The 11206-nt window shown below is 50.9% G+C and overlaps 1 protein-coding gene across 1 annotated transcript; it reads left to right on the top strand.

Annotated features, from left to right (window-relative positions):
* The first annotated feature begins 2722 nt into the window (after positions 1–2722).
* Positions 2723–9022, top strand: LOC127916633 (E3 ubiquitin-protein ligase HECW2-like). Its single transcript, XM_052498943.1, has 9 exons — positions 2723–2996; positions 4724–4874; positions 5181–5284; positions 5493–5617; positions 7268–7453; positions 7563–7718; positions 8362–8470; positions 8601–8698; positions 8999–9022. Exons 1-9 carry the CDS (start codon positions 2957–2959, stop codon positions 9020–9022), a joined length of 993 nt encoding a protein of 330 aa, XP_052354903.1. The 5' UTR covers positions 2723–2956.
* Positions 9023–11206: the final 2184 nt, after the last annotated feature.

The raw sequence follows: 11206 nt of genomic DNA, 5'->3' as shown, positions 1-11206 counted from the left end.
GGTTGGTTGGGGAGATGGGTGGGGAGGTTGGGTGGGGAGGTTGGGTGGGGAGGTTGGTTGGGGAGGTTGGTTGGGGAGGATGGGTGGGTGGGAGGTTGGTTGGGAAGGTTGGGTGGGAGGTTGGTTGGGGATGATGGGTGGGAGGTTGGGTGGGGAGGTTGGTTGGGGAGGTTGTTTGGGGAGGATGAGGGGAGGTTGGGGGAGGATGGGTGGGGAGGTTGGTTGGGGAGGATGGGTGGGGGAGGTTGGTTGGTGAGGATGGGTGGGAGGTTGGGTTGGGGAGGATGGTGGGGAGGTTGGCTAGAGGATGGTGGGGAGGTTGGTTGGGGAGGTTGGTTGGGGAGGCTGGTTGGGAGGATGGGTGGGAGGGTGGGAGGATGGGTGGGAGGTTGGCTGGGGAGGCTGGTTGTAGGACGGGTGGGGGAGGCTGGCTGCCAGATTGGTTGGGGAGGTTGGTTGGGGAGGATGGGTGAGGATGGGGAGGAGGTTGGTTGGGGAGGATGGGTGGGGAGGATGGGTGGGGGAGGATGGGTGGGGGATGGTGGGAGGTTGGTTGGGGAGGATGGGTGGGGAGGTTGGTTGGGGAGGATGGGTGGGAGGTTGGTTGGGGAGGATGGGTGGGAGGTTGGTTGGGGAGGATGGGTGGGGAGGTTGGGTGGGAGGTTGGTTGGGAGGTTGGGTGGGAGGTTGGTTGGGAGGATGGGTGGGGAGGTTGATTGGGGAGGATGGGTGGGGAGGTTGGTTGGGGGAGGATGGGTGGGGAGGTTGGGTTGGGGAGGTTGGGTGGGGAGGTTGGTTGGGGAGGATGGGTGGGGAGGTTGGTTGGGGAGGATGGGTGGGGGGGTATAACATAATGTGTGTCAGACACACAAAATGTGTTGTAAAAACTGTGTGACTTTTCTGTGTGCCTGTCACAAATTTTAAAGAAGTAATTTGTGTCTACACTTGTTCATGGTCCTTCCATAGAGGCTGATGTGCATCTATAATATCTTCTGTGACATTTTGTCCAGAGTGATGTTTCTGCTCCATGGTCATACAGTACAGTACCACGGAGGGATTGACCCGGTTCAGGACGAGGAAAGAAACATGAAAAGCTCCTTAAATCCTCTAAAAAGAAAGAACAAGAACAAAAGGATTAAAAAACGTGAAAAAAACCCAGTATAATTCACTTGATGTTTATTAACGTTGATTGTTGTCAGATTATGTCGGTTTTTCCCTCTGGTTTGGATGACACAGTGAGGTTTTAATGTGTGTTTGAGTGTGAGTGTGCACTCGTGTGTTTAATCTGTATTCTGTCCAGGGGCCACAGTGTGTTTTAATGTCTTCCTCTCTTATCATCTTGTCCAGGGGCCACAGTCTGTTTAAATGTCTTCCTCTCTTCTCATCTTGTCCAGGGGCCACAGTCTGTTTACATTTACATTTAAGTCATTTAGCAGACGCTCTTATCCAGAGCGACTTACAAATTGGTGCATTCACCTTATGACATCCAGTGGAACAGTCACTTTACAATAGTGCATCTAAATCTTAAAAGGGGGGTGAGAAGGATTACTTATCCTATCCTAGGATGTCCTTTAAATGTCTTCCTCTCTTCTCATCTTGTCCAGGGGCCACAGTCTGTTTAAATGTCTTCCTCTCTTCTCATCTTGTCCAGGGGCCACAGTCTGTTTTAATGTCTTCCTCTCTTCTCATCTTCTTCAGGGGCCACAGTGTGTTTAAATGTCTTCCTCTCTCCTCATCTTGCCCAGGGGCCACAGTGTGTTTAAATGTCTTCCTCTGTCCTCATCTTCTTCAGGGGCCACAGTGTGTTTAAATGTCTTCCTCTCTCCTCATCTTGTCCAGGGGCCACAGTCTGTTTAAATGTCTTCCTCTCTTCTCATCTTGTCCAGGGGCCACAGTCTGTTTAAATGTCTTCCTCTCTTCTCATCTTCTTCAGGGGCCACAGTGTGTTTAAATGTCTTCCTCTCTTCTCATCTTGTCCAGGGGCCACAGTCTGTTTAAATGTCTTCCTCTCTTCTCATCTTGTCCAGGGGCCACAGTCTGTTTAAATGTCTTCCTCTCTTCTCATCTTGTCCAGGGGCCAGAGTCTGTTTAAATGTCTTCCTCTCTTCTCATCTTGTCCAGGGGCCACAGTCTGTTTAAATGTCTTCCTCTCTTCTCATCTTCTTCAGGGGCCACAGTGTGTTTAAATGTCTTCCTCTCTTCTCATCTTGTCCAGGGGCCACAGTGTGTTTTAATGTCTTCCTCTCTTCTCATCTTGTCCAGGGGCCACAGTGTGTTTTAATGTCTTCCTCTCTCCTCATCTTGTCCAGGGGCCACGGTGTGTTTTAATGTCTTCCTCTCTCCTCATCTTGTCCAGGGGCCACAGTGTGTTTTAATGTCTTCCTCTCTCCTCATCTTGTCCAGGGGCCACAGTGTGTTTTAATGTCTTCCTCTCTCCTCATCTTGTCCAGGGGCCACAGTGTGTTTTAATGTCTTCCTCTCTCCTCATCTTGTCCAGGGGCCACAGTGTGTTTAAATGTCTTCCTCTCTTCTCATCTTGTCCAGGGGCCACAGTCTGTTTAAATGTCTTCCTCTCTTCTCATCTTGTCCAGGGGCCAGAGTCTGTTTAAATGTCTTCCTCTCTTCTCATCTTGTCCAGGGGCCACAGTGTGTTTAAATGTCTTCCTCTCTCCTCATCTTGTTTTAATGTCTTTCCTCTCTCCTCAGGGGCCACAGTGTGTTTTAATGTCTTCCTCTCTCCTCATCTTGTCCAGGGGCCACAGTGTGTTTAAATGTCTTCCTCTCTCCTCATCTTGCCCAGGGGCCACAGTGTGTTTAAATGTCTTCTCCTCTCCTCATCTTGTCCAGGGGCCACAGTATGTTTTAATTTCTTCCCCTCTCCTCATCTTCTTCAGGGGCCACAGGTCAAGTCAACGGTCACCAGTCCGTCCGCTCCCTGCCCTCTGTCCGTCACGACATGGGTCGCTACCAGAGAGTAGATGAGCCACTTCCTCCCAGTGAGTAGTGTTGCTGAGGGAGGAAGAGAAAGATTGAAATCCTGATCATGTCAGTTGACCGACTCATAATCTGACATGGTAGAATTGATACAATTAGTAATAATATTAGAATTAGTGGTTGACTTATTGCAGTGTGTGTCATATACACTGAGTGTACAAAACATTAGGAACACCTTCATGATGTTTGAGTTGCAACCCCTTTACCCCTCAGAACAGCCTCACTGTGTCGGGGCCTGGACTCTACAAGGTGTGGAAAGCGTTCCACAGAGATGCTGGCCCATGATGACTCCAATGCTTCCCACAGTTGTATCAAGTTGTCTGGATGTCCTTTGGGTGGGGGACCATTTTGATACACATGGGAATCTGTTGAGCGTGAAAAACCCAGCAGCGTTCTGGACACATTCAAACCAATGCGACTGGCACCTACTACCATACCCTGTTTATAGTCTCTGAATGACACACACACACAATCCATGTTCTAATTGTCTCAAGACTTAAACATCCTTCTTTAACCTGTCTCCTCCTCTTCATCTACACTGATTGAAGTGGATTTAACAAGTGACATCAATAAGGGATCATAACTTCAACCTGGATTCACTTGGTCAGTCTGTCATGGAAAGAGCAGGTGTTCCTAATGTTTTGTCCACTCAGTGCATATGATATATTTGCCTTGCTGACTGGGAGGCCCGTATAGACAGTCACAGTCGTGTGTTCTATGTGTTTTAGACTGGGAGGCCCGTATAGACAGTCACAGTCGTGTGTTCTATGTGTTTTAGACTGGGAGGCCCGTATAGACAGTCACAGTCGTGTGTTCTGTGTGTTTTAGACTGGGAGGCCCGTATAGACAGTCACAGTCGTGTGTTCTATGTGTTTTAGACTGGGAGGCCCGTATAGACAGTCACAGTCGTGTGTTCTATGTGTTTTAGACTGGGAGGCCCGTATAGACAGTCACAGTCGTGTGTTCTATGTGTGTTTTAGACTGGGAGGCCCGTATAGACAGTCACAGTCATGTGTTCTATGTGTTTTAGACTGGGAGGCCGTATAGACAGTCACAGTCGTGTGTTCTATGTGTTTTAGACTGGGAGGCCGTATAGACAGTCACAGTCGTGTGTTCTATGTGTTTTAGACTGGGAGGCCGTATAGACAGTCACAGTCGTGTGTTCTATGTGTTTTAGACTGGGAGGCCGTATAGACAGTCACAGTCGTGTGTTCTATGTGTTTTAGACTGGGAGGCCCGTATAGACAGTCACAGTCGTGTGTTCTGTGTGTTTTAGACTGGGAGGCCCGTATAGACAGTCACAGTCGTGTGTTCTGTGTGTTTTAGACTGGGAGGCCCGGTATAGACAGTCACAGTCGTGTGTTCTATGTGTTTTAGACTGGGAGGCCTGTGTATAGACAGTCACAGTCGTGTGTTCTATGTGTTTTAGACTGGGAGGCCCGTATAGACAGTCACAGTGGTGTGTTCTGTGTGTTTTAGACTGGGAGGCCCGTATAGACAGTCACAGTCGTGTGTTCTATGTGTTTTAGACTGGGAGGCCCGTATAGACAGTCACAGTTGTGTGTTCTATGTGTTTTAGACTGGGAGGCCTGTATAGACAGTCACAGTCGTGTGTTCTATGTGTTTCAGACTGGGAGGCCCGTATAGACAGTCACAGTCGTGTGTTCTATGTGTTTTAGACTGGGAGGCCCGTATAGACAGTCACAGTCGTGTGTTCTATGTGTTTCAGACTGGGAGGCCCGTATAGACAGTCACAGTCGTGTGTTCTATGTGGACCATGTGAACCGCACCACCACCTGGCAGAGACCCACCGCGCCTCCAGCACCGCAGCTCCTCCAGAGGTCCAACAGCATACAGCAGATGGAACAGCTCAACCGCAGGTTACAACCAGCACACACACCTATCATGTATCTAGCCACACACACATGCAGAACACACACACACACAGGCAGACACACACACACACACACACATGCAGAACACACACACTCACACACACACTCACACTGCAGAACACACACACACAGGCAGACACACACACACACACTCACACACACACACACACACACACACACACACACACACACACACACACACACACACACACACGCACACACACACACACACTCACCACTCTCTTCTATAGAGTTTGTGTTACAGTTTAGTGCCATTGCTTTTGTCTTCAGGTATCAGAGTATACGCAGGACGATGACCAATGAGAGAACAGCAGAGGAGCTGACAGCTCCGCCCGAGGTGCCCACCGACGACACTGACCACCATACTATCCCAGGTAGCCAGGCTTGCAGTGCATTCTGGTCGCTGTAGTCAACTAAAACTTGACAATAGGCCTGTAAACTTTCACTAGCCAGTATTCTGCTTGTTTAGGATGGTTTCTACTAAAACTAAACCCGGCTCTTGTTAAAGCTTTTCAAAATGAAATTGTTTGGTTATTAACTTGTTGTGTGTGTGTGTGTGTGTGTCTGTGTGTGTGTTGTCAGAGTATCGTCGTGATGGTGTGGTGACTCCAGATAGTTCTCGTTCTCGTCTCAGTCTGCTCCTCCAGTCTCCCAGCGCTAAGTTCCTGACCAGCCCTGACTTCTTCACCTTGCTGCATTCCAACCCTGTATGTTTCTCACACACACACACACACACACACACACACACACCTAGATCCCCCCTTACTGCTCGATCAGTTCATTTCTATGACCTATATTTCTACTATTACAGTACTGTAGCTATATTTACCTCACACTGTCACATCAGTCATTCATCACTTTTACAATACTACCCTTCTCTCCTCTTCCTCTTCCTCTCCTCTTCTCTACTCTACTCAACTCTCCCACTGTGCTCCCTCCCTTCTCCTCCACGTCCTCTCCTTTTCTCTCCTCTTCTCTCCTCTTCCTCTTCCTCTCCACTCCTCCCCTCCACTCCACTCCCAAAATCCTATCCTAACTTGTTTCTCCCTCTTCTCTCCACTCCACCCTCCTCCCCCTCCCTTCCCCCTCTTCTCTAAATATTCCATCCTCCCTCCTCTCCCACCCTCCTATCCTCTTCTCCCTCCTCCTGTTCTCCCTCTCCTTCCTTCTCCTTCCTCTCCTTCTCCTTCCTCTCCTCTCCTATCTCCTGTCTCCTAAGTAATAAATAATCTCCATGTAAATCTCTAAATCTCCTCTCTCTAAATCTCCTCTAATAAATATCCCTCTCCTCTCCTCTCCTCTCTCCCACTCCTATCCTGTTCTCTCCCCTCCCTCCCCCTCTAAATAAATCTCTGTTTTCCCACCCTCCTATCCTCTTCTCTCCTCCCCTCTCCCCTCTTCTCCTCTTCTCCCCACCCTCCTCTCTCCCACTAAATCTCCTATTCTCCTCTCCTCCTCCTCCCATCTCCTGTTTGTCCCACCTTCTTCTCCCCTCTTCTCTCTCTCTTCTCCCACCCTCCTCCCCTTCAATCCTCTTCCTCCCCATCATCTCCTCTGCTCGCACCTTCCTCTCCCTCTCTTCTCCCACCTTCCCCTGCTTGTCCATCATCCCCTTCTCTTCCTCTCCTTCCTCTCTCTCCTCATCCTCATCCCCTCCCTCTCCCTCTTCTCTCCTCTTCTCTCTCCCACCCTCCTCTCCTCTCCCACCCTCCTATTCTCTCCTCTCCCCCCTCCTCCCATCTCCTCTCCTCTCCCACCTTCTTCTCCCTCTTCTCTCTTCTCCCACCCTCTCCCCTCTACATAATCCTCTCCTTCTCTCCTCTCCCAACTTCTTCTCCCCTCTTCTCTCTTCTCCCACCCTCCTCCTCTCTACATATCCTCTCTCCTTCTCTCCTTCTGTTTCTCGACCTTCCTATCTTCTTTCTCACCCTCTCCCCCATAACTCTCCCTTCATCTCCTCTCTAAATAATAATATCCAATCTCCTCTCCTAATCCTCCCATCTCCTCTCCTCTCCCACCTCTTCTCCCTTTATATGTTCTCCCACCTCCTCCTCTACAATCCTCTCTTCTCTCCTCCTCTCTCCCACCTTTATTCTCCCTCTTCTCTCTTCTCCCACCCTCCTCCTCTCTACAATCCTCTCCCCCTTCTCTCCTCTGCTCACGCACCTTCCTCTCCTCTCTTCTCCCACCCTCCTCCTCTACAATCCTCTCCCTTCTCTCCTCTCCTCTTCCACCTTCTTCTCCCTCTCCTCTCTTTCCCCACCCTCCTCCCCCTCTACAATTCTCTCCCCTTCTCTCCTCTCTGCACCTTCTCTCCCTTCCTCTCCCACTCTCCTCTTCTCTTGTTCTCTCCCCAGAGTGCCTACCGCATGTTTACAGGTAACACCTGCCTGAAACACATGATCAGTAAGGTGCGTCGGGACACGCATCACTATGAGCGCTACCAGCACAACAGAGACCTGGTGGTTTTCCTCAACATGTTCTCCAACAAACAGCTGGAGCTGCCCCGTGGCTGGGAGCTGAAGCACGACCACACTGGCAAGGTACAGACAGACAGACAGACAGACAGACAGACAGACAGACAGACAGACAGACAGACAGACAGACAGACAGACAGACACTAACCTCTTCTCATTCTGTCTGACTCTACAGCCTTTCTTTGTGGACCACAACTGCCGGGCCACTACGTTCATCGACCCTCGGCTCCCTCTTCAGAGCAGCACACGTCCCAGCAGCCTCCTGGCCCACCGCCAGCACCTGACCAGACAACGCAGCCACAGCGCTGGCGAAGTCAGCCCACAACACATGGTGAGACACACACATCATGGTGAGACAAACACACACACATCATGGTGAGACACACACATCATGGTGAGACACACACACTCATCATGGTGAGACACACACACACACATCATGGTGAGACACACACACACACACATCATGGTGAGACACACACACACATCATGGTGAGACACACACACATCATGGTGAGACACACACACACATCATGGTGAGCGACACACACACACACATCATGGTGAGACACACACACACACATCATGGTGAGACACACACACACACACATCATGGTGAGACACACACACACACATCATGGTGAGACACACACACATCATGGTGAGACACACACACACACACACATCATGGTGAGACACACACACACACATCATGGTGAGACACACACACACACATCATGGTGAGAGACACACACACACACATCATGGTGAGACACACACACACACACATCATGGTGAGACACACACACACACACATCATGGTGAGACACACACACACACACATCATGGTGAGACACACAAACACACATAAATCATTGTGAGACACACATACACACACACACACACACACAAGACATGGTGAGCCACACACACACGCACTCGTCAGTCAACTCAACCACCTCTCTGTGCTCCAGGTGGGTGACCACCCTCGTCGTTCTGGAGGAGGACCCCCTGTAATGCCCCGCCCATCCAGCACCTTCACCCCGGTCAGCCGCACCCAGTACCAAGATGTAGTGCCAGTGGGTGAGTGGACACACACACACACACACACACACACACACACACACACACACACACACACACACACACACACACACACACACACACACACAAACACACATAGCTCATTCTGTCCTCGACTCTTTCTCTTCAGCTTACAACGACAAGATTGTGGCGTTTCTTCGACAACCCAATATCTTTGAGATCCTGCAGGAGAGACAGACAGAGGTTTATCAGGAACCACTGGCTCAGGTCAGCAGCCTCTTCCTCCACCCTTTTTCCCTCCTACCTCCCCCTCCTCCTCCCTCCTCCACCCGCCTCCTCCTCCCTCCTACCTCCCCCTCCTTCCTCCGCCCCTCCCCCTCCGACCCCCCTCCTTGCCCCTCCCTCCTCCCTCCTTCCTCCCCCTCCCCCTCCCTCCTTCCACCCTCCCTCCCTCACTTCACTAGAACGGTCCCTCAAACCCTCACTACTAAATTCACTACTGTTGTCAACTCACTCACTATACCTCCAAGGAGTGGTTAAGGATCATTCTGTTGTTCTCCACCACAGGGAGAAGGTGCAGTTGATCCGTAATGAAGGCCTCTGATGCTTGCCAGGCTGTCTGGTGATGCAGACCTGGTCATCCTCCTCAGGTGAGCTACTGTCATACCTGTACCTGCCTCATACCTGTACCTGCCTCATACCTGTACCTGCCTCATACCTGTAATTTCCTACATCATACCTGCCTCATACCTGTCTCATACCTGTACCTGCCTCATACCTGTACCTGCCTCATACCTGTACCTGCCTCATACCTGTACTTGCCTCAAACCTGTACCTGCCTCATACCTGTACCTGCCTCATACCAGTACCTGCCTCATACCTGTACCTGCCTCATACCTGCCTCATACCTGTACCTGCCTCATACCAGTACCTGCCTCATACCTGTACCTGCCTCATACCTGTACCTGCCTCATACCAGTACCTGCCTCATACCTGTACCTGCCTCATACCTGTACCTGCCTCATACCAGTACCTGCCTCATACCAGTACCTGCCTCATACCTGTACCTGCCTCATACCAGTACCTGCCTCATACCTGTACCTGCCTCATACCTGTACCTGCCTCATACCTGTACCTGCCTCATACCAGTACCTGCCTCATACCTGTACCTGCCTCCTACCTGTACCTGCCTCATACCTGTACCTGCCTCATACCTGTACCTGCCTCATACCTGTACCTGCCTCATACCTGTACCTGCTTCATACCAGTACCTGCCTCATACCTGTGTCTGCCTCATACCTGTACCTGCCTCATACCTGTATATTGCCTCATACCAGTACCTGCCTCATACCTGTACCTATCGTACCTGTACCTGCCTCATACCTATACCTGCCTCATACCAGTGCCTAGCCTCGTACCAGTTGCCTGCCTCATGCCAGTGCCTGCCTCATGCCTGTACCTGCCTCATGCCTGCCTCATGCCTGTGCCTGCCTCATACCAGTGCCTGCCTCATACCTGTACCTGCCTCATACCTGCCTCATACCTGTACCTGCCTCATACCAGTACCTGCCTCATACCTGTACATTTACATTACATTTAAGTCATTTAGCAGACATCTTTATCAGAAGCGACTTACAAAGATGGTGCATACACCTTATGACAACCAGTGGAACAGCCACTTGCATCTAAATCTTGTTGGGGGGGGAAGGATTACTTACCCTTACCCTATCCTAGGTGATTCCTTGAAGAGGTGGGGTTTCAGGTGTCTCCGGAGGTGGTGATTGACTCCGCTGTCCTGGCGTCGTGAGGGAGTTTGTTCCACCATTGGGGGCCAGAGCAGCGAACAGTTTTGACTGGGCTGAGCGGAACTGTACTTCCTCAGTGGTAGGGAGGCGAGCAGGCCAGAGGTGGATGAACGCAGTGCCCTTGTTTGGGTGTAGGGCCTGATCAGAGCCTGGAGGTACTGAGGTGCCGTTCCCTCACAGCTCCGTAGGCAAGCACCATGGTCTTGTAGCGGATGCGAGCTTCAACTGGAAGCCAGTGGAGAGAGCGGAGGAGCGGGGTGACGTGAGAGAACTTGGGAAGGTTGAACACCAGACGGGCTGCGGCGTTCTGGATGAGTTGTAGGGGTTTAATGGCACAGGCAGGGAGCCCAGCCAACAGCGAGTTGCAGTAATCAAGACGGGAGATGACAAGTGCCTGGATTAGACCTGCGCCGCTTCCTGTGTGAGGCAGGGTCGTACTCTGCGGATGTTGTAGAGCATGAACCTACAGGAACGGGACACCGCCTTGATGTTAGTTGAGAACGTCAGGGTGTTGTCCAGGATCACGCCAAGGTTCTTAGCGCTCTGGGAGGAGGACACAATGGAGTTGTCAACCGTGATGGCGAGATCATGGAACGGGCAGTCCTTCCCCGGGAGGAAGAGGAGCTCCGTCTTGCTGAGGTTCAGCTTGAGGTGGTGATCCGTCATCCACACTGATATGTCTGCCAGACATGCAGAGATGCGATTCGCCACCTGGTCATCAGAAGGGGGAAAGGAGAAGATTAATTGTGTGTCGTCTGCATAGCAATGATAGGAGAGACCATGTGAGGTTATGACAGAGCCAAGTGACTTGGTGTACCTGCCTCATACCTGCCTCATACCAGTACCTGCCTCATACCTGTACCTGCCTCATACCTATACCTGCCTCATACCTGTACCTGCCTCATACCTGCCTTATTCAGATGTAGGACCTTCATTTCAGCCAGTTTGCTACAGAAGGAAAATAATCCTG

The sequence above is a fragment of the Oncorhynchus keta genome, chromosome 37 (assembly GCF_023373465.1).
Source record: "Oncorhynchus keta strain PuntledgeMale-10-30-2019 chromosome 37, Oket_V2, whole genome shotgun sequence".
In the NCBI taxonomy this organism is placed as follows: Eukaryota; Metazoa; Chordata; class Actinopteri; order Salmoniformes; family Salmonidae; genus Oncorhynchus; species Oncorhynchus keta.
This window is presented reverse-complemented; position numbering and strand designations above follow the sequence as displayed.

Bases quoted from the DNA above. Each gene is read 5' to 3' on its own strand.
- LOC127916633 (XM_052498943.1), top strand. From the start codon at position 2,957: ATGGGTCGCTACCAGAGAGTAGATGAGCCACTTCCTCCCA. The intron at 5,285-5,492 runs GTAGCCAGGCTT...GTGTGTTGTCAG, and splicing joins TGACCACCATACTATCCCAG to AGTATCGTCGTGATGGTGTG. The intron at 8,699-8,998 runs GTCAGCAGCCTC...TCTCCACCACAG, and splicing joins ATCAGGAACCACTGGCTCAG to GGAGAAGGTGCAGTTGATCC.